The following is a 22,285-nucleotide window of genomic DNA, read 5'->3' as shown; positions in this document are numbered from 1 at the left end:
ATATTACCGTACCCCCGTTAACCTGGACATGTCTAGGTGGCGGGACCTGCATGAACTTCGAAGCGGATGGCTGGCTGCATGAGATCGCTTCTCTATCTTTTCTTTCGTGCCTATTAAAACAAATTTTTAGCTTTGTTGTATGACGGGAAGGAAACACCATTGGCCCGTGGAGGCATCAAAAATTTCGACACTACTACTAAATTTCAACCCCGATCCTGTTTGTTCTAGCTGAGTGAATGAGTGAGTAACCGGGGTATATGTCAAACAAGCTCACAGCGTTGAATTGGAAAGTAAAAGGCATTTTCTGTTCTGTTTTAGAAGAGTTGTGGGTCATCCCTCGAGGGTACCAGCTCAGCATTTCTATCAATCTCATCATATTCCAATTGAAGTTGGATTTGGATATTTGTTGTGGTTTTGCAATCTACGTTTCAATCAGAAAACATAATATTGTGAACCAGTGTGATGACCGCTTTCCCAGCCAGGCACTAGTTGAATCCGTCCCCTTTCGTTCTATGAACCTCAATCCAGTAGAAATGTATGAAAATGGTAAGATGTCTGGGAACTTCACGCCATCAAAGCCTCGATATTCACATCAAAAAACGGACGTAACCTCGAAGCTTGGAGCGATGACAGAGCATGAAATCCCTGACAATTCAGATTATCGCGAAATCCCGAGAACATGCACCGGCTGAATTCGAGCAACCCTTATCCAGTTTAAAATGGTATTGGTACTATAATTGTCCAACCCCACTTTACCAATATGGCCTTCTCGCAGGGAGAACCAGACTACGTGCGAGAACATCTGCGCAGGGGGATTTTCGATGTGTACTATGTATGACCTTATTCAGTTTGCCACTTCAAGATCATACAAGGAAGAGCATGGATAAGACCTCACCCGATAAGCCAAGAAGCGGGACTAGTGTGTCAGGGACATAAAGAAGCATTGCGGCATTGGATAGAGAAAATAATCCCCGAGAAGGAGGGTACTTCAGCCCTACGGGTTCCGTCGCACCAGATGCATCCAGGGCTGTTCCTCATTCCAAGGTTGTCTATCAGCCCTGCGCGGAGGTCGGGTTCTGCAGTCGCAACGTGCTTCTGCTGATTGGCTGGTTTGGCGAGCCCAAGTTTGGCTCCATGGTTGGGTCAGCCCTACGCCTTGGCAGATAGGCGCCTAGTCTAATATACACTAGTGTATTGTGGCCTGAGAACAGCCACATCAATCGCCACAGATCTAGCCCCGACTCAGCCACTCCTGCTTCAAACTTCTAAGGGGCAGTATAGTATCGTAAAAGGACGGCGGCGGGTTTTATTTCGAAATGCGGAAGGAGTTGCTTATTTTTGTCTCCTCTCTTAGAGTAAACGCCAAGGGGTTGTTTATCTTCACATGAATACTAGTGTCTGGCTGAATGAAGGGTTCAAGCTTGTCCTTGCTTGCTCCTAGCATTCGCTACACAAGAACGGCCAATAGAAATCAAACTATCCACTGCGATAGAACGCAAGGACTTCCGAAAATGGAAGCGTACTATGCTTAAATGTTTTTGGGACACGCTTATGGCTCTGGAGAGTGCAGTGCAATTATGAACAGCCTCAATCGTGCTCGAACGGGGTTCCCCTAACCATTCAATCTTCAGTACTAGTATACTAGTAGCTTGCAGATTAGGTACATAATATCACTTTGAGGGATCGCTGACCGCTCTATCGCGGGTAGCATCTACCATCACTCATCCCAATCTAGTCCTGAAATAGCGGTCTTGGTCAGCCGTTTCTACCGTTTACTCATCAAGAACCCCACAAAAGCCGATAGGATACCCTGTATGATTCTCCCAAATTCAAGTATATATCTTCGGACCGTATATTTCGGACAATCCGAATTGTGTTACAGGTATATCCCGGAACCCATGTGTGTGTGTGTGTGTTTGATGCACATGCTAACACTAGCAACCTTGAAGGGGTTGGTCCCGTCCATCAATGCTGCTTGCCCCAGGCCTGAAATCTGCCTTGCAGAGGCTCCAGAGTGGCAAAGGATTTCATTGACATAGAAATCCTGAAAATGACATGCGCGGGGCAGGCGCCCACCCCTCGAAATGGCAATTGTGACAAAAACATTTGATAATCAGTAATTTCTTTGCCGTATAGGAAATAATATCTATTATTTCCCGAGGTGGAGGGGGGGTGGATGGCGTAGTGGTAAGCGCTGTTCATGGAATGCTTTCTCAAGTAGGCACTTGGTGTTGGGGCCACCTCTGCTGAGACAAGAAGGTAGTGGGTTCGAATCCCACCTTCTCCAACAAGGATATTATCACATCTTGGTGGATATTGGGGGTACCCTTTCTTATCTCATTTCTATTGGTAACTGCCACTGCAGGGTGGAGCAATGTTCAACACTATGTATATAGTCTAGATGGATTCAGTATAGTGTGGGATTCTAAGGTGTTGTAATTCTTACATGTCTACTCCGTACGGAGTAGTCCAAGTGACAAGGGACTGCTTAGTATTGTGTGAGCAATTGTGGAGCAAGTCCCCCCTTGAGGGCTAGATCCAGAATGGTATAGTGAAGTCTCTCCATCAAGGATGAGAGAGTAGCCGAACATAAGGGTAGGCTAGTGAGGTGAAAGCTGTCAGAGTCTCAGACTGCATATGGCCTTAGAAAAAATATGAAGAACAACAACAACATCCCGAGGTGGAGCGGCGCAATTTTGAGATTTCCCCATTCGGAGAGGATCAAATACCAAAAGCATTCATGGAGGATTCTCATCTAGGCAATGCTTGGGATACCCTCAGTAGATGCCTTCAGATTACCGTTATTCTGCGGAACTGGTGTTGGGAGATTTAGAATAAAAGTTTGGAAATAGAAATACTAGTTACTGTCTAGGCTATTTTCTATAAAGCAACATGTGAAAAAAGAATGCAAAAATGGCGAATTTTATCTTCAATCCAACGATCTATGTTGATAAGAGGGGTTCAACTTGGGGTTCAACTTGCCTATCCGCTTCCATTGTTTCCATCACCGTTAAAAAAGAGTACTTCTGCGACTATGGCATATTTGGCACAACTTGAAATGTAAAACAAATCTAAAAAAGCAATGCACATTTTCCCTGCGCTGATCAAACCACATCCCATCGAATCACAGAGAATATGCACTGCCTGTGCATTCATTCATTAGGCCCAGCCAGCTGAATCAGGCTGGCCTAAGCACGGTTGCCGGCATACAACACCTAGCAAACTTTATCCGGATTCTTTTTCTTTTTCTAGGTCCCATGATCCGGTTGAAGCCTAGGCGTTTGCCAATTGCATGGTTTGTTTGGGTTGTGTATCCGTTCTGTTTTATTCTTGTCCAGGTCTTCTTACGGAGTATTGTGTGCTGCGTGGTTGGGTTCTTTAGTTGCTCCCCGTTCCGTTCAGGGAGGGCCCAACTTGGCACTATAATCCTTGCCCTGTGGAAATCAGACCGGGACAGGCCTCGGAGCATATGAATCCTTGTGACGAATTTAAGGTTGGAGCTGGGACCAAGCCTGTCCCTTTCGGCGATTTGTCATGCTCATAAGTCTCCTCATCCTTATTGTTACTACTCAACGAACCTGTCAAATGTATCCGTCCATTTACTTTTTCTTTCCGAGTGAGCCAATGTGTGCGACGCAGCTCTGCATTCTATTATTAATCCGATACTCAGGTAGAATCCCATTCTTAGACTGATACCACGACCGTGAAGAACCTCTGTAGAGTGCAGATGTTGTCTTGCATCTGATGGATCTGACGTATAACCAGGAAAATAGAATGGAAAAGGAACGGGATCAAATGATGTAGCCCACAAAACAAAACTCAGCCATACAACAGCAATGTTTCGAATGTGTTCACCTGCTCATAGTGTATAGGAAAATAGGAAAGAATTGTTAAAATGCAACAAGGAAATGCAATATACATGTTGGTGGTTTGTCTTGCATCACACTATTGTTTTATTTTGAAGAAGGAATAAAGTGAAGAGGAAGATGTGGCTGTTATGCATCGAAAAGTAAAAGTAGAAAAAGTAGAAAAATGAAAAAAAAAAAAAAAAAAAATAGATATAGAAAGGTAAATAACCAACCAAGAAAAAGGGACACATTTATATCGTTCGTAAGGAAATGAACGGGATGGCAAATAAAGCAGGTTACCCTCAAGACGCCAGAGCACCAAAACTCAATCCCTTAGCGATCTGAAGCCTCAAGATCCTCAGGATATCCTCCCCTTTGACATCTCTGTTAATTCTCGTTCTCCAATCCCAACCTCTCTTTACTTTAGCTGCACCTTGCTTCGAATTTGGGCGGGGAATAAGTACACCCGAATTTTCAACGGATGTTCGCCCGCCGTCCTGTTGACGACTTTGGGATTCGAGCATTTCACTGCCGATGAGAGAAAAGCCGCTGACTGCAGTCAGCGATGAAACTGATTTTTTAAGTAGATTGCGTGGTGGACTGGCAAAGGACGATACTGGAGATCGGACAGATTCATCACCAAATGATGTGTTCGCTATGTCGTCGTAGTTGAAATGGTGGTAGAGGGTAGATTGTAGACACATCTCGCACTGGTCATAAACGCGCGATGTGACCGATTGGAGATCTTCCACAGCGGCGAGGACAGTTAATAAGTGGTCGGTTGTGAGGAATCGATTGGGTTCTGGAAATTGCATCATTAGAATATTCACAAATGGATTGAGAACAAGGGCGATAAAAATACCATACCATCTAAGAACACAAGAGCTTCCCCCAACAGTACCAACAGCCCATCAACTTGAACTGATGTCTTCCTTTCCCCATCGTATAATCCACCGTAGATGCTGTCGGCTGCACTGCGGATGACCGCAACAAGAGTTTCAGCTGCGGCTCGTTTTCTGGCCAGAGGGCGATATTTTGGTTGTCCCCTTTTTTGACAATGAACCTCTTCGTCACGAATGTCATAGAAGCGCCTCACAGCGGCATATCCGCAGAAATAGAACTGGAGCATGCCAGCCGCCTCTTGGTCAACAGCTGCAATTGCGGATAACGCGGCTCCTGGGTTGTGAAGAAGAGATCGAAGTTGATCATCGAGCTCAGATGCCGGCGGATATGCGGTGGATCGGACAAGGCAAAAGGATGTGAGAAGGTCGACGACGTTCTTTACCTTTTTGTAACTATGGGCTCTTGCATAACATATAAGGGCTGTTCCGTATTCTTCGGATGACTCTGCTATCTTATCTCCATATCGCTAATGCCACAAAAAAAAAAAAAACAAGTTAAGACAGGTAAGAAAAGATAATTGCTCTGGATTGGAACTCACCTCAGAAACCTTGCGGCCTTCATCATTGAATCCAAGTTCTGCACAAAGCAGAACAACCTTATCCATATGCTCAGATGTTTCAAGAGGAACACGGTCAAGTAGCTCTGTAACTTTAGTCTTCATGATCTCTTGGTCATCAAGACGACTCAGAACCTCGAGCGCAACTTCCCACCCATCCCTTGCACCTGTAGGACATTCAAGTGGTTTTCGATCAAAGAGTCCCATTGCATAATTAATCAGAATATCATCTTTTCGGAGCGGCTTCTCGTTTTTGCCGTAACTCAAAACCATGAGGTCATTGTGATTGAAACCAGGCATTGGTTTGGAGCCAACGGATGTCTCCAGCCATCCGCCAAAGCTTGCAACTTCAGCAACAGCAGACGCGATAGGCACTGACCAAGTTTGTAGCATTTCCAGTACTCCCTCGATGTTACCTTCAAAAACTGAAGCCAAGCCCACCTCCATGAAGTTCATCGAATTAACCTGAAATCCTTTGTCACCTAAATTTTCGGTTACGTTGGCGAATGAATAGTCCAACCGACGCAAGTATGCTTCCTCTGTATTTGAATCTACGGAACGAGGAGCTTGCGACTGAGAACGCTTCATCACGCTTCGGTTGAGATTTGTTTCTCCAGAAGAAATATCACTATCGTCCGCGCCGTCCCACCAGGCAGTAAGGCCAACCGTAGCCTCTATCCAGTCCTGTGATTTGCTTAAGATCGAGGAGACATCTCCAAGCATGATGTTATACATGGTCTTTAAATTCTGATAAATTGTCCAAGGAACTTGGCTCTCAGCCATTCGGGTGGACTGAGAGAAAGAAGATGCGTTTCGTTGGTTAAATATGCCAAAATTTGGTGCTTGGAACTGGTCCGGTGCCTCAGGACCGCGGTTCTGACCTTCAGCTAGATTCTCGAGTTCGGTAATTGCCGCAGTGATCTGCCTTCGGTACATAGCCCAGTCAAGGCTCTTAATGTCCCAATCATTATTTTGGACGCCTGGGGAGGCGCTAAGCAATTGAATTGCGCTATTGACACATTTTTGGATGTTTTGGAGCTGGCCCCCTCGGTAGCCAGGTTGCTCATGGCCATCTTCCATAGCCGACCTAGCATAATTGAAGTCTGAATCGCTGAGAAGTTGGATGGCTGAAGATAAATTCCCACGTAATATTGAAGTTTGAACGACACCCCAGAATGTTGGGGATGCGGTGGGATTTAGTTGATAGCCCCTAACGGCATCGGGGTCAGATAGTTGTGTGTTATGGTGGCGACTTAACCAGTTAAACAGGACCTTGGGAATCGGGGTTTTAGCTTTCAGCTTGTTAGGCGTAAAGGCGCGGACAGTACCAAGACGGGCAGGTGAGCTTCCTTCATGGGTTCTATTTTGTTGAAGTTGGGGGTGATGGAGTGGAAGGAGAAGAGATCCAAGGAAATTGGCTTTCACAATATTTGGAGCAGATTCCCCCGGACCTATGCTAGAGGTCCTGCGGTGTTTCTGTGCCGAAGGTGAGGCTGTTGTATGTCGTTCCCACAAATCTAAAAGATCCTTGGAAATTTCACACAGAGCCTGTTGAAGACCGTCGTCATCGTACTCAAATTCCCGGACCTGATCGTACATTCGGCCAACTATATCCTCACTCTCGATAATAAATTCATGAGGTTCGCTAACCATTGCAATCTGGGACCTAGAGGCCAGATCACGGGCGATTGATGGAAACACGGAGGCATTCTTCCTTTGCGTTATTTTGGGTTTGCTTGTTGGTGGTTGAGCCCATGTTTCATCCAGCTTCGCTCGCTTGGCTTGGCCTGGGTTGGAGTAAATGAAGGGTTTGTGAGCAGGAGCGTGCGCTGGAGAGTTGACAGATGCACTAAACCGCGAATCTAGGAACCCTGTACGACTATCTTCCATGTCATCATCCTGATCAATGTCATCAGTGTAAGAGTCAAAATCACGACTTGACCCTGCAGTATGCCCGTTGGTATCTGAGTCCCGAAAAGATTTATTGCCCGGAGCGTCGAACGTATTACGGGAGGCAAATCGAGGGCCATTGACTTGTGGTAGGGGGAAGTTGGACGAGGTTGTTGATAAACCTAGATCCTCTGAAACTTGCGAGTCCATAGACCGGTCAAATGAAGTGACCCCAAAGTTCAATTTGGTCCTGGCACTTCCCAACTTCGAATTCCCAAATAAACTGGATGGAGGGGCCCCTAACGGGGTAGTTGAAGGAGGGGGCCCAGCCGGGGTCGTGGACGCGTTCCTCGAGAATCTCGAATATTTATCTGGAGTTGAAGGTGGCAGACTCGAGCTGAATGGCGCAGAGAACGCCATGTTGGCGAAGTCACGGCGGTGACCAGGGCGCTGTTGTTGTGGTTGGAGATCGCAGAACTCACAACACAGAGTGAGGTCCGCAATGTCTGCTCCTCGACTCTAGGTCCAACTCTTAGTATGTTAGGCTCTGGAATAGCAAAGTGAATCTGTGAAAACCGTTGTCGGAGACAATTTACAGTTGGTTCAATATGGGTGAAACGCAGGACCACTCACGACCTCTTCAGCGAAGCTACAAACTCCAAGAAATGTTGACTTGCTGCAGGCCGGAAAAACTAAAATTCCCCATTAGGGAGTGAGGCGCTTGGTCATGTGATCCCAACGGAACAAGTTTTTCCGACCGAAAATTTAAACTACACCTAGCTTTTTTGATGGTTACCCCCATCTGGCCGCGAGGACACAATTAGTGTACTTTTTATATGTACATTAGTGTATTAAATATATGAAAACTACTGGGCCATATGAGAGATCAGTTGTATTTATGTGTTTTAATGTAATTTATGTAATCTATTTGATCTAGTTAACTAACTAGTTCTATTAATATGATCAGAATGAAACTTCTTTCAACATTCTCTCTTCAAGCAGAGAGCAATATTGCTACATACTGCACAACTATATCTCTGTGATAAGATAGCACTATAATCATTAGATTATTCAAAAAGCCAACATAATCATTTGAATGGTTGCGCTCATAGTATCTGTGGGCGTAGCCACTCAACCCACCATCTACATATCTATACACTGACAGATTGCTTTCACTTTGTATCTATTTTTGTACTATCTAATAAAAAAAAAAATAGTCAATCTCATTAAAAGAAGTATTAAGAAATTAAAAATTATTTGTAGAAGTCATATTTCTTTCTCAAAGCAGAGTGATCGAGTGATAAGAAGATTATAAATTGAATGAATCAAGATAAGATAGCAGATTCCTAAGATATGTAGTGAAGCAGTATCAACAAATCAGATTACATAGAATTTAGTATGAAGAATTATTGATTGGTACATCAGAACTAACAGCTTAAGTTGTTAATTGTGGCCAAGACCTCACCCACGTTGCCCCTTTGGATGGGTCCCACTCAAACGATATTTTCATCGCAATGATATTTTTCAATTATTTCTCAACTATTCCATACTATTATTATTCAAATATTAATATCTCAACCACAATATGACTAAATTTTGTCAAATCACTGAAGATCGCATTCTAGAGGCAGTAGATGTCTATAAATGTGTTACAACTCAAAAAATCAAACCTCTGTCATGTGAATATAAGGTCAGCTATCAAGCCCTCCGCAGAAGGATCCAGGGAGTCAACCCACAAACAAAGAACAAGTCAATCAATTGTTTATTGGATTCTGCACAAGAGGAGGCCTTAAAAGCATGGATTGCACAGTTGGATAAGGCTGGTCAACCCTCCACCATTGAGGTGATTTGAAAATACGCGAATTCAATCCTTGCAGAGTGTCATACAGATCCTGCAAATCCTCCTTCCACTGTTGACCACAACTGACTTTATAGATTCATCAAATGCCTTGATGATTATAAGTGAATTACACAGTGTTCAATGGATCCAAAACAAGTGTCTGCAGAGGATATTGAGCTTATAAAGGTGTGGTTTGACAGATTGAAGATCACAATGAAGCAATACAGCATTCTATCCACAGATTGCTACAATATGAATGAGATTGGATTTCAAGAGGGTCAAGAATGTGCAGAGTGAGTCATTACAGCCTTTAAAAAAGCAAATGCAGTTCTATCCTCATTCTTTTCATGGTTGTTGAACACAGTAATAGAGTGTATATCTGCAGATGGAGAGATTCTTCCACTCTGTGTGATCTTGCAGGGTAAGAATCTAATGAAGAATTGGATTACACTTACAAACCTCTCTGATTCCTGGCTTCTAACTACCTCTCCTACTGACTATACAAATGATGAGATTGGGTATCAATGGCTGCTTCATTTTGATCACTATTCAAAGAAATGACAGATTGATGGATATAGACTTCTTTTCACAGATAGTCATGACTCTCATCTAATCTGCAAATTCATTACTTATTGTGACAAAAACAACATCATATTATACACCTTCCCTCCTCACAGTATACATATTCTACAACCTCTGGATGATCTACCCTTTCATCAATATAAGCACTTTCATGCCAAAGCAGTCAATCAAGCAATCTGTGAAGGATTTCAACAATTTGACAAGTGAGAATTCCTATATAATCTACCCGCAATCTGTAAAGATGTGTTCAAACCAGCCACTATTAAACACAGCTTCTCCAGCCGTGGAATCCTTTCTTATAACTCTGACCTTGTTCTTGATGAATTAGAGGCCCGCCTTCCTGCTGTTCTAGATCTACAGATTTGGGATGACAACAAGAGTGCAGGATTACAGTCATCATTCCCAGTGGCATCCCCACCAAAGAATATATGTGATCTCTGACATAATATTACAAAGGCAAAAGACGCGTTGGAGGATATTGAGAACTATCTTAATGACAGTTCTCCTAAGTTGGGTCATCGTCTTCAGAATATATTTACAGGGAGTTTAATACAGGCAGAACTCAATGCTCAATGTGAGCGGGATCTCAATCGACTTCTTACAGCTCATCAATGTCAAAAAGAAAAAAGATTGCAAAGACAGATTAATATAGGAGGAATGATGACTGTCAAGAATGCCAAAGGCCACATTGCAGAGTGTAAAGCAGAAGATACGTGGAAATCCGTCAATCGAATACAACGAGAGCTTGCAGCAGCTGCACAAGTGCCAGGCACACAGGCAGCTGAACAAGCTCTGATTGCCAATATTTTGAATCATTTAGATGAAGAAGGTACCGAGGATGTAGATAATGAGCTTTTTACTATAGATAGACGGGGTTATTGGGACTTTTCCCACATAGATAGTACAAAATAGTTGAGAAAATATCATTGCGATGAAAATATCGTTTGGGTGGGACCCACCCAAAGGGGCAACGTGGGTGAGGTCTTGGCCACAATTACACTACTTGTATTTGCACTAATTGTGTCCTCGCGGCCAGACGAGGAGATAACATAACAGTTAATTAGAGCAGTTTGGCATGCCCCAAAGTTCAAGTTACTGGGAGTACGCAGATAAAATAAAAACCAAGGACACTTCAAATGCCATCGCTTTTTATCTATGAATTCGGAAATAAAGCGTACAATCACGGCACATAAATGGATTACCTGGTCCAACTCCACCTTTCACCAAGAACGAAAAATCATTATTCCCCCACATAAAAGAGGTACAGCAGCAGCTCTGGACAATGTATCGGTAATTTAATGAGAACCATGCAAGATCTCACCAATGGCTTGCATACCCGCCATATGACTTTCATACGTTTGGGTTGATATTTACTATAGTATCAGTAGCTGAGCCTATTCTCGCTTTTGGCACGTTACTGGAGATGGGGGAGCGGGGAATGGCAATGGTGTGGCTGTAATGGCCTTTGTCACAGAGCATCGATGGTTATCCTAAATTCCTAAACCCGTTACGCCAGCCGACATGACTTCTATCTTGCCCCATGGATTTCACGCCTTAAATTTGGAAGCGCATGTGGGAGCTATTTTTATGTCACTGGGGTTTTCTAGAAAACAATTCGACTGAGAGTGTGGGGTTGTCGTGAGTTAATAACTGCTTGTTAGTTCGTAGGTACTGTACTTGTATCCCGCACCAAAGTCCAGTTCATGGGGGCTTTGGAAAACATTATGTTTCTTGCGCAAGAACCCTGCTCTGTTTACAACTCCTAAGGCAGGTGGATCGGACACCGGGATGTACCATCGTCATCAATCAGGACACGGCTCTAGAAATGAAACCTCACATCATACGCATAAGTGATCAACCATCTTAGGGCAACCTCTGCCCCTGATTGGAAGCGATTGCGGGACGAACACATGGTTCCGCTGCGGAACCTTATTAAACTTAAAAGTTTAAAATGCAAAATCCACCTACCTAGATACCCTTCAGCCTTTGAAGGGGATAAAATCACAATCCTATTTCATCTGCTCACTGTTGTTAAAACTGGTCCTATGAAACTGGAACATCTCCCGGTTTACGCCAGAGCACGAACACCTGATAAAAGATTTTCCACAGAGAATTAATTGAAGCCGCCATTTCCGAATCGCCACCACCATTGGAGTTCATGTCTTCCTGGCTCCGGTTTCCCTAATGAGGTGAACGATTTTTAGAACAATAGATATGCAGTGTTGAAACTCCTGGTATCACACTGGCTCCAGAACGATGGCCATTCATCAGTAATCCAATCTGTGTTTATAAGTTTCTAACCGAACGACTACGATCTATCTACGTAGTGTATAGAGCATAATGGGCTATACACTAAATAGAAGTCACATAAAGAACAATATTCAAAAGAATTGACCGTTCGGGAGTAGATAATTTTTGCGTCCTCCCTTTTATTCTCCCGACTCAGGTAAAAGATGGAGACCAAAGTACAGTACATTTATTATTTTCCAAGCTTAAATTAACATTAGAAATCGATATTTCCAGTGCCAAGGTCATTTAGTTAATTATGAGAAGAAAGCAGATCAAGCCGATTATGCCGTGTTGTGCTACAAAACGTCCATGCAGTAATTTTCTTCAGACGGCACATTTCAAGACGAAGTGCAAGCAATGATGCCACGACAAACATCAAACGGGAACATGCGGGGAATTTGAGTAAAACTTTCAAATTGAGCTTTAACTTACCTAGCTTGTTTGGCATTGTTCGCATGGCGCTTCATGCTGCTAACCTTGAAAAATGGAGATGTACCGTCATTGTTCCTCATAGAAGTCGTTGAGATCACGGATCAAAATCTTACGGGAAATGCTCCGCGGTATTCATAGCTCACAATTGTGGTGCTCATACAATGAAAACATTTTAAACTAACGTCTTCTGAAGCGGGCGTCGGTCCAGCATTATTTGTCGGCCGCACGGTTATTTAAATAGCTCAACATGGACTATTACTTCGTAAAGGCCGAACTAGGTGAAATTCGCCCCAATCTGGGACAGAAAATAGTATCTGTACCCCTGAAATTACCAAATTTTGGAAATCTTCAGTATTAGTTTCAATGCTATGTTAGGCGATAAATAAATGTAATGTACAGTACAACACCAAACTCTAGCTTTCCTTAAGTGTTCGATATAGGTATTTGTGAGAAGTGATGAGTTGTCTCTGACCCATCTCAGCGAATGAAACAGAATTGAATGAACGAAGTCGTCATGGATGCTTTCAATCTTTCCTTCAGAAGCATGACGACATTTTGAATGCGATTAACCCACCCACACAACTCAGTGATGTCCATCACCACGAGGTGGAAACTTCCAAGAGCTTCCATTTATAGACAAGAGAATAATATTGCTTTGAAAGTGAAAGAAAATGATTCGGCTACTGAGTAATGTCGAATGAGATCTTCCCTTTAAATTTAGATACCAGCGTGGAGTAGATCTTCCAACTCTTGGGGCGTTAGTGTACTTTTTCGACGTCTTGTCTTCGCATTTGATCGTATTGACGAATTACTTCTCTTTCTTCTTTCGCTCTTCTTGCGTTCTGCTTCTGCTTCTTTGGCTTCTGACTCAACATTGGCGAGTTTTTCGGTAGTCGACATCCTTGATCTTGATTTTATTTTGTGCTATCTCCAAGTCAGCTTTTTCGCTAACCAGCTACAACCATATTTGATTTCTACTAACCTTAGGAATTTTCGATTCAATAACCCCCTGGGTTTTCTTCTGGGTATGCTGCGCCGCTTTCGATTTAGTCGACAGAGCAAGCTCATCATCGCTATATTCCGAACCGTCTTTCGAACTTCTCCTGCAACGTCGAGCGGATATTTTTCGGGATGCATTTCCAGTTCCTTCGCCAAGGACACGACGATGGTCCATGGTCTTTGCTGGACTCGACATGGGCACATCGGTAGGGTTTGTGTTTCCTTGGGTGTTAGAGTTGCCTTTCCCCATTCCCTCAGTGTCGTTTTCGTTATATATTGACAGGCCAAAGCTTCCTTGTGGTTCAGGTCTACCACGTTTGGGTTTATCAATCCCTAGCCCAAGTCCCATTCCTTGCTCGAGTTCATCAATATTAACCGACAGTCCTCCCTGAGCCATTCGTTTGTGCCATGAATCCATCATTGAAACAGCCTCCTTCCATCGTTCTTCCATCTTTTCCCAGCCGTCTCTCAACCTATATATTTCATTGTCCCGTACTTCAACTTCCTCTAAAGGTACAAACGAGGGATTAGTGAGCAGCGACCTAAGTTGCTCGAGCACCAAGTCCATTTCCGCGGAGAGTTTTTCATATTGAGGAGTGAGTTCCACAGCTGAGGTCTCGAAGCTGCTACCTTCACAAGCTCTGGAACCAAGCATATCTTGTTCATGGAAGTCCTTTTCCGGTAAATCCGACAGACCCTGCAAGTTCCGTAGTGTTTGAAGTGTATTTTTCACAATGCCAATCATTGCGTCGTTCTCGTCACTGAGTTCTTGACATAGATTGGTTAGGAATTCTGTCGTCTCTTGCTTGAGACTATATCCAGCGCTTTCCAGGCCTTCTCCACGTTCTAATGCCTTCCGGCCCGTACTAGCTTTCGGCATGGGCGTTATTGTTATCGTTGTTACCCCAAGTCCCTCTCGCTTGCCCCTTTGCCGGTCAGTAAGATGCAATTTAAGTCTTTGGAGCTCAACATCTCGTTTCCGAATATCCGTCGTACACTGGCTTCTAATATGTTGAATAGAGGTCTTCATGCGCTGTACCTGTTCTTTCAACCCTCTGTTTGTAGTTTCTGCGCTCTGGATAGTCGCTTTGAGGGCGCGTTCCTGACCTTCTGCAAGGCCCAACAATCGAGACAAATCCGTTGTTTTGGCTTGAAGCCGTTCCTAAAGCAAACCAATGGCCTTGTTAGTATCATATTTTGAACCTGCAGATGAAGGTTATAACGTACAATTTCACGTGTTTGCTTCGCTTCTGTCTGTCGTAATGCTTTGATGGTTGTTGCCAGGTTCTCCTTTTGTTCTGCCTCGCGCTAAATAATTATCAGTTTCCATCGTTGCATCACATCATTCAAATAAATAGCGAATACAAACATCTCTCCTCAAAACGAGATCATGAACTAGGTTTATGACTCTTGACATGGTGTCGTGAGTGCCCCCAGGTGCGCTCTCCGGCTGCGCAAAATCGATCGGTTTCCCATTGCGAAGTAACCCTCGAGCGAGTAATAAATTATTAATGTAATCAGAAGCGGTATATAGGTTCTGGGTTTCCATTATGCTGTTTTTTTTCGAATACTTGGAACCCAAATACTGGCCCCAAGAGCGTTGTATGTCGAGCCAACACTGTTGAGAAGCATTCCCGATTAGGAAGAACGTAAACATCAGTCCGGTTGCCGGCTAAAGCTAACAGTGTCAAACAGACTCGATGTTAGCCGACCATTAGACGCGTCTTGGCGCCATCAATTAAGCGAGGTCAGGCGCGACCAGAATGTTCAATTCATCTGAAACTACTTAGAAATTCCATATTCGAAGTTGCGGTGAATTATCCAATCTGGAATATGTTTAACTGTTTTGAACATGCAAAAATCAGACGCAAGTTCTCTTCAAGCTTACGGACAAGCTCAATATCGTCGCGCCAACTTTCACAGAGCGCTTGCTGCCTTCACCAAGGCAAGTTTACTTCTACATTCACAGATTGGATAAAACCGAACTAAATTCTTAAGCAAATCAGGCGTTGCAACTTGGGGGAGGAGATACTGTTGGCATTCTGGACAATAGAGCCGCAACCCATTGCAAATTACAAGTCCCAAAGTCTGGTCTCCAAGATGGGAAACGGATGATCGAGGAGAATAAAATGGACTCCCGGGTATCCTACAAATTTAAAATACAACTTGTGATATTCAAGATATTCATGGCTAATATGTACTCCAGGGATATTTGCGTACTGCCAAAATTCTCCAGTTGATGGGTAGATCTGACAAAGCCATTCAGACATACCAATATGCGCTTCGTGTATTGCCACTAGATGACCCTGGTCGTCAGGTTCGTTTCCTTCGCGCTACATTGCCCTACACATAGAGAAGAGTGGAAATCTAATTTTGCATAGCAAATCAACGAATTAGCAGCAAAGTTAAACAAACGATTTAAGCAGGCCATGGGACCATTTTGCTCTCTTACCCCTGGAGCTGGTATGCATGATACTAGAGTATTTGGATCTAAAGTCGCTCCTGTAAGTTTTTTGTCTTGTCTTCTTTTATATTTTCTATTTTCTTTCAAAAAAAAAAAAAAAAAAAAAAAAAAAAAAAAAAAAAAAAGAAACAATCAAATGAGGGAAAAAATGACCTTCAACTAAACTAATATGATGGGGGAAAGTTCGGCACTGCGGGTTTCTAAACATTGGAATATGATGTTAAACTCACTCCCAAAGCTATGGATCCATCTTGATCTTTCAAAAGCCAACAAACCCAACGTCTCTCTCAAATCAATTCAAGCATTCCTGCGCAGATCCCACTGGAGATTGACTCGCGCTTCACTAGTCAATCTTCAGCCAGTCGATTTTCCTAGGCTTATGGCCGGGTTACGGCAAATCCCTTCATTAGAACATCTTGAACTTCTAGGAAGCTTTAGCTCGAAATTCGATGTAGCTCCAGTTTACACTCTAACCGGTCTAAGAACTTTGGTCTGTTCAGCGTCATCCGAGATGACACTCGCACACTTTCGGAAAGTTTTATTGGATTGTCCGTTGCTTGAGCGGGTCGAGGTATATATCAAGCCTGCGCCGTTTAGTGACGTCGAAACATTTCCTGCTAAACTGCCAAATCTGCGGTCCTTAATCATCCTTGGAATCGATTATCCTAGATACTCGAACGATCCTTCCACCTTAAACCTACCGTTTCCGACAAATGTATTTCACCCCAGAGTTCTCGTTCCATCCCAAGCACTAATTTTAAGTGTAGGCTACTTTATTTGATATAATCCCGAACCTGGAAGAGTTTTACCTCATCTGCAACTCCGTTATGATAAGAAATGTACCAGAAGTTTCTAACCTGCCGAAACTCAAGCGCTTCGGGCTCCTAGGCATAAAACTCAATAAATATCCTGAACTGCCCGAATCCCTTGAACACCTCTCGTTGTCCATGAGCGACTATAACCTGCCCCTCGGCGTACCAAGTAATGACATATCAGCTATGGCACCTAATTTAAAGACTTTAATTCTCCATCGCTTCCAAGATGATGAGTTGGGCCCATTTCTCATTTCTTTCACCCAATCGAAATCGTCTCTCACCCACCTCGATCTCGAAGGATGCCACTTACACGTGGAAGACTTATTAATAGCGATGATGCGAGGCAACCTGGAAGGTCTCACGTATCTAAACATCAGCGGCCTGGCAGAAATCGACGACAAGGTTATCTCAAACATCATCGATATGGTCCCCAATATCAAGGAACTCAACATTTCCCGAACACAGGTGAAAGAGCACAGTGTGAAGAAGTTGCTTGATTCAGATAAGTCGAATCTTAAGAAGCTTGTCGTTCACAAGATGGAGACGCCGTTTAGCAGGGATTTTCTTGACTATGCCAGGAGCAAGGGGGTTGAGATCCCCCCGCCTATAAATCTTAAAGGCACGAAACGGGCTCCTGTCACACCGACACCACGTAGATAAACAGGGGATTTTTAGCACACAGGTATTGATTTCTTTATGGTATGTTTGATGAACGACGCGCGATTGGACTCGTGTTGGCTCTGATGCAGAAACTCTAAGAAAAGAGATCCAGATTTCTACGAGATGATTCAGATAGTCCTTTTCTGTTCCCGCTCTCAAACTATTTTTTACCTATTACTGTTGGGTTGGCGACGGGTGGTTGTGATGCGTTATCATATACGCGATCAACTGTATCAACTGTGTTGCGAGACGTGAATGCTTGATATTAATTTCCCCCACGCATGGTGTGATTCATCTTGAGGACTTTTATCGAACCATCTTCTCTTGGAAGGTGGAGGGATTTTGATTGATGGCAGTTATGCAAGCAGACGAGGCAGCGAGCTAAAAAGAAAGTTGAGTGACGACGTGTTTCTAGCAACAAAAGAGCATGAAAGATATTGGTGCATTTATCCTCTTTTAGGACATTTTTCTCGTTCATATCATTATCCGCCAGCCAAAGAGTACAAAAATACGATGAAAGGTTAAGTCCAATTGCATTGCATGTCTTGGATATTCAAAATTAACTTAAGGGAGACGAAAGACTAGTTGATTGAAAATTCAAATATTTGATCAACACAGCAATCTCATCCGATATAACCCAGTCAAAACATGTCTAGATCGAAATATGATGGCAAAAACGGCGGTCCGAGAAATAAGATTCAACCGAAATACAATTCATAATCCGCGCTCTTGACACCATCTGGCAACCTCCCTGTCTAGCTTATCCTTCTGATCACGCACAAGCGCCATCATCTCATCTGTCTGAGCACGATAGTAGTAGAAAGCCTCCATCTTCTGAGCCTTCTTCTGCTCAGAGGACGACGCGCCGTTCTGGGACCCGTTCGTATCGACGACCGTGGGGAGATCCTTGCTAGTGAATGGGGCCACATACTTGTCGTGAATGGAGATCATAAGCTCCAATACAGCGAAAAGTTGATTGGGAAGCCACTAAAATGATCATGTTAGTTTTCACTGCAATTTAAGTCGTAACCGGAAAACTGAGTCATGGCGACAGGAAAGACAGGTTGGAGACGCGTTGCTATGGAATTAGAGAAGAGTTTTTTTCACTCACCGTGATAATCGGGCTGCCGCCAGTGGCGGTGGGATATGGCGTTCGTTTAATGATGTACTCCCTGGTCAACAGCCAATGTCTCCATCTGAAACTTCGCACATGATCTAGGGCTTTCAAGTACAATAGTACTGTTTCCGCATCTTGGACAGCAAATTCTTGAACGCCAATCTCCTCTGCCTTGGACGCCACATGTGCCAAGAATTGTCGGTGTGGAAGTGGGCGATAGGCACGGAACTCATGTAGAATTTTTGTCAATGGTGTAGATGGCATTGGAATTTGGAGAAGGTGGTCGAGTAGCGGGATCTGTACGAAGATAACTTAGCAACGGTACGCTATACAATGCCACAAGAAATTAGCTGATAATAGATACTTACGATGCTGTCATTAGCGCCACTCTCTCCGCGGAAATTTAGTGGCTTGTTATCTAAGACGCCTTCATAGACAACGCCATTTGGAAACATTGACTGAGAGGTGATACCGAAGATAAATACGCGGAACGAGAGATAATCACTAGGTTTGGAGTTCTTCCACATATCTAATGAGAAGATTAATAAATGAAGGTTTTGATTCGTGGAGTTGGACAAATATATATATAAAAAATCAACTCACCTTCCATGCAAGTTTCAACTTTCTCCATCCCCTTTAGGATTTCCCTAAAGGCATCGTTGACTTCTTCACGAGACGAGGGTTCCTTACTTTCTTCCAGCTTGTTGAGTATGCGGACGGCACCACTGACTAAGGCAGCTGATTCCTTCACCATATCAACATGGGTTAGAATGAATCCCGCCTCGGAGCTTTTGGGGTCAAGTCCACGCTCAAAAGCCCGAATAAGCCTAAGATTAGAATACTCTAGCCCTCGTGCGGGATCAGCAACTGTATAGTTGAACAACGCATAGGAAGCTGCATACGACATGAAAGGAGGTATGTCGAGTCTTGTAAAGGGATATCATTAGCAACAATAACTAAATTGGAAAGTGACCACAACGTACATCTCGGCACATCGGTAGAGTGGACGTGCGATACACTTCGGCAATGTTTCCCGGCCAACACCGTAACCACCAGCGGGGTCCTTCGACCATCTCTCATAGCATGGCTCAAGTAAGTAAGAAGAGCAAACGAACGTGTAATCCCTAAATACAGCTGTGATCATGAAGCGATCTGGTTTGCCATCTTCTGTGAGGAGCTTATCGACCTCATCGGTCAGATCAGGGAGTTCGGCAAGCACAGCTGGTCCAAGCTCAAAAGTGGCAAGTAAGCCCGGGGACCCGTCTGCCTTGACAACGGGCAGCCGAGAAGTCAACGAGTCCAATGACTTGAAAGCATCAGGCAAGGCTACAGGAGGAAGCTCGAAAGGCAAGAACCCCGATGTGGTGGTGATGGTAAAGGGGTCGATGTCTCTCGAAAGCTTGTCGGGTGAATCAAGGAGATGGGGAAAGAGCTCCAAGGTAGAACCAGTTGCTTCAGACTTCTTCATGGTTATTTTGATAATGGTTGTTGGCAATAGATTCAGATGGGAGGCGAAAAAGGGGAAATATAAAGTACTTGACGTTGAGTTACCAAGTACAGTAGACGGAAGCTAACTGAAAAAGGAAATTGAATGGATTCAAACAACAGAGAACGGGCCGAGGAAAGGGCCGATAAAAACAGAAAGACAGCCAAATCTGCGGGAGACGGTGGCGGATTATATATTCATTGAGGCCGGAATTGATACCGGCCTCTTGCACCGCTATTACGAAACGGATAATGAAGACAACGGAGATCTAGCAACAGGCTCACATCAGCTGATGCAACCTTGTTCCGAACAGGCTATACACCCAATGTCAAGCAACAGCATCATAATTCAAGCCTCCCAAGGGCATACCGGCGGCAGCAGTGCTTTATCGACGTGGAAGAAGTGTTTTCTCTTGGCCTGGAGATTGGAAAGGAGGTTAAAAAAGGGTCATCACACTATTCCCGTTATGGCTAGGCTGCCTCGCCCCAGATAGTGCTCAACTGCAAATATGGTTTCCATCTTTCAGCGAAAGCTTCGATTCCCTTTCTCCTCTGCAGTATTCAGAATTTGCATGACCCGGTAAACAGTGAAAAGATGCCAGGAGGTAAAATACATATTTTGCATGTATGTACTAGTCCAGTTACAGTGCGTCTGGCAACACTCCACAAACGCCATCCGTCAAACATTTAGAGTGGGGATGCAGTTTTGAGAGTGATTCGTTGAGTTTGGCATTCTCAATCGAGACTACGAACAATTACTTGGGAGCGTCGAATGCTATTATATGCCAATATTCCTTTGATCTAAGCTCCTTTCCCCCGAAAAACATCCGGTATGTTTCTAGAGAGCAGTTGGTCACCGATTACCGGGAAGCCGAAACGGAAAATCAGGGATTCGAGATTTTTGCCCCCAAATTTTCCGTTAGGAGGCTAAAAACAATGCGGCGAAGGCATCGGTCAGCCAAAGTCGTTTCTTGACTCCAAAGTATTGACTCGAGGTCGTATTGCCCGTCCAGCACCCTATGGAGAAAGGGGCATTCATTCAGAGCCCATCTTATATTGGCTCTAGCACCCCTTACTCAAACTCCTATTACCCGAGAGCTGGCAGTGCCGTGCATCACAAAAAACAGAGCAACCTTTGGACCTTTCTGGAGAATCCCATCGAACGCATCAAATCTTGTAATCCACTGTTCAACCTAAATTTAAGCACAAACGGTTGCCAAGGTTTGGTATCCTCCCGCATAAGCCGGACTTGGGGTTGGAGTGGGGGTGGGCGGCGAAAATTCCGGCCTCCGTGGATATCCGCCCCAAAACGCAGTTTCGGCCATTCTCCCCAACGAAACAATAACTCTCCACGCCAATGAGCTTACACCTGTCCCACGGGCGGCTGGGTTTTCGGGCCCGGGAAGCAATCCAAAATGATACGGACCAAGACGACCATAAATACAGAGATTTTAAAAGTGACATTGCCAATATAAAGAATTAGTTATCCAAGCACCAGGCCACCATGCTTTATTCAATTTGATAGGATACAGCTCGCATCGCCCTTATTCAACAGTAACTATCTACCATACTACACACCACAATGGCATTTTTGCCGAACTTCAGCAAGTTTATCACCAGCTTAATATCTCACACAGCTGAGACAACCATGGCAAAGGCTACACATAACATCGAAAGAATCCAAAGCTGTAACGGGACCACCGCTGATCCTGACGATGAGGGGTCTACCACGCCGCTTTCAACCCTCGTATCAAGACATATCGTTACATTCGATGGGCCTCCCGCCTTCTTGCACCTCTCGTTGAATACTTTGTCCAGCCCTTGATCACTCGCGGATGTATTATGGTAAATCGCGATCAATTTGATGGTCAAAAATACATCGGTCGTACTTGGTGCACCACTCCACGCCCCTCCATCTGCCCAAACGTTCAAGTATGCGTGGCCAGGAGCATCTGGGATCTGAAAAGCATTTGCATGTACTAGTGTTGAGTTCTGGTAGAATCTCAACTCCTCCTTGGTCCAATCAAACCGATGTCGTTGGAACAAGTTCAGCAGATTGTCGCCATGAAATGGAATCACTGTCGTGGCATTGGCAATGACCTGTCCGTGCTTGTCAAGAGCAGGGTGTGTTGTGTAATGGACTGTAAACCAATCTGGTTTGAATTCCCTCGAGAGAATTTCAATGTCAATTTCGTTCTTGTCATCCTATCCCCCCAAACAATTCGACCCAAAAGCTCATCTTTAGGTTTACTCCCACTTCTCAAAATCTCATTCTCACCAAAACGTCAGGATAACAGGGTAAAGAAGTAAGCTACTAACGTGAATACAAAAAAATGCAGCACATCTTCCACCGTTGGCATTTTCCATTTTAAAGCCCGACCCGAAACCTTCATGGAATAATGGTC

At 44.1% G+C, this 22,285-nt stretch overlaps 8 protein-coding genes and 1 pseudogene across 9 annotated transcripts in view; 5 read left to right on the top strand and 4 right to left on the bottom strand.

Annotated features, from left to right (window-relative positions):
- HCAG_04438 (conserved hypothetical protein) overlaps positions 1–54 on the top strand; it is a gene marked incomplete at both ends in the record, with an annotated part of 1,506 nt that extends 1,452 nt beyond the window's left edge. Inside the window, one exon of the mRNA XM_001540548.1 lies at positions 37–54. Coding sequence (XP_001540598.1) covers positions 37–54 — 18 coding nt within the window. The remainder of the gene's footprint in view (positions 1–36) is intronic.
- Positions 55–2,170: 2,116 nt separating this feature from the next.
- HCAG_09362 lies at positions 2,171–2,287 on the top strand (annotated as a pseudogene). The gene has a single exon. The product of its transcript is annotated as a tRNA-OTHER (tRNA).
- Positions 2,288–4,150: 1,863 nt separating this feature from the next.
- HCAG_04437 (predicted protein) lies at positions 4,151–7,617 on the bottom strand (the record flags this gene model as incomplete). Its single annotated transcript, XM_001540547.1, has 3 exons — positions 4,151–4,650; positions 4,716–5,217; positions 5,290–7,617. The coding sequence occupies 3 exons, from the start codon at positions 7,615–7,617 to the stop codon at positions 4,151–4,153; spliced, it is 3,330 nt and encodes a 1,109-aa protein (XP_001540597.1).
- A 1,561-nt stretch (positions 7,618–9,178) lies between these two features.
- Positions 9,179–9,334, top strand: HCAG_04436 (predicted protein; the record flags this gene model as incomplete). The annotated part of the gene is made up of 1 exon (XM_001540546.1): positions 9,179–9,334. One exon carries the CDS (start codon positions 9,179–9,181, stop codon positions 9,332–9,334), a length of 156 nt encoding a protein of 51 aa, XP_001540596.1.
- A 945-nt stretch (positions 9,335–10,279) lies between these two features.
- HCAG_04435 (predicted protein) lies at positions 10,280–10,531 on the top strand (the record flags this gene model as incomplete). Its single annotated transcript, XM_001540545.1, has 1 exon — positions 10,280–10,531. One exon carries the CDS (start codon positions 10,280–10,282, stop codon positions 10,529–10,531), a length of 252 nt encoding a protein of 83 aa, XP_001540595.1.
- Positions 10,532–13,057: 2,526 nt separating this feature from the next.
- Positions 13,058–14,756, bottom strand: HCAG_04434 (predicted protein; the record flags this gene model as incomplete). Its single annotated transcript, XM_001540544.1, has 4 exons — positions 13,058–13,264; positions 13,323–14,501; positions 14,567–14,647; positions 14,709–14,756. 4 exons carry the CDS (start codon positions 14,754–14,756, stop codon positions 13,058–13,060), a joined length of 1,515 nt encoding a protein of 504 aa, XP_001540594.1.
- A 435-nt stretch (positions 14,757–15,191) lies between these two features.
- On the top strand, positions 15,192–17,278 carry HCAG_04433 (predicted protein; the record flags this gene model as incomplete). Its single annotated transcript, XM_001540543.1, has 6 exons — positions 15,192–15,288; positions 15,338–15,480; positions 15,546–15,656; positions 15,721–15,843; positions 16,162–16,374; positions 16,571–17,278. The coding sequence occupies 6 exons, from the start codon at positions 15,192–15,194 to the stop codon at positions 17,276–17,278; spliced, it is 1,395 nt and encodes a 464-aa protein (XP_001540593.1).
- A 714-nt stretch (positions 17,279–17,992) lies between these two features.
- On the bottom strand, positions 17,993–19,863 carry HCAG_04432 (conserved hypothetical protein; the record flags this gene model as incomplete). Its single annotated transcript, XM_001540542.1, has 5 exons — positions 17,993–18,265; positions 18,390–18,692; positions 18,764–18,924; positions 18,999–19,222; positions 19,379–19,863. The coding sequence occupies 5 exons, from the start codon at positions 19,861–19,863 to the stop codon at positions 17,993–17,995; spliced, it is 1,446 nt and encodes a 481-aa protein (XP_001540592.1).
- A 1,646-nt stretch (positions 19,864–21,509) lies between these two features.
- Positions 21,510–22,247, bottom strand: HCAG_04431 (predicted protein; the record flags this gene model as incomplete). Its single annotated transcript, XM_001540541.1, has 2 exons — positions 21,510–22,085; positions 22,200–22,247. 2 exons carry the CDS (start codon positions 22,245–22,247, stop codon positions 21,510–21,512), a joined length of 624 nt encoding a protein of 207 aa, XP_001540591.1.
- Positions 22,248–22,285: the final 38 nt, after the last annotated feature.

The sequence above is a fragment of the Histoplasma capsulatum genome, genomic scaffold (assembly GCF_000149585.1).
Source record: "Histoplasma capsulatum NAm1 scaffold_4 genomic scaffold, whole genome shotgun sequence".
Taxonomy (NCBI): Eukaryota; Fungi; Ascomycota; class Eurotiomycetes; order Onygenales; family Ajellomycetaceae; genus Histoplasma; species Histoplasma mississippiense.
Note: the sequence above shows the minus strand (reverse complement) of the source record. Positions and strands in the feature narration are given on the sequence as shown.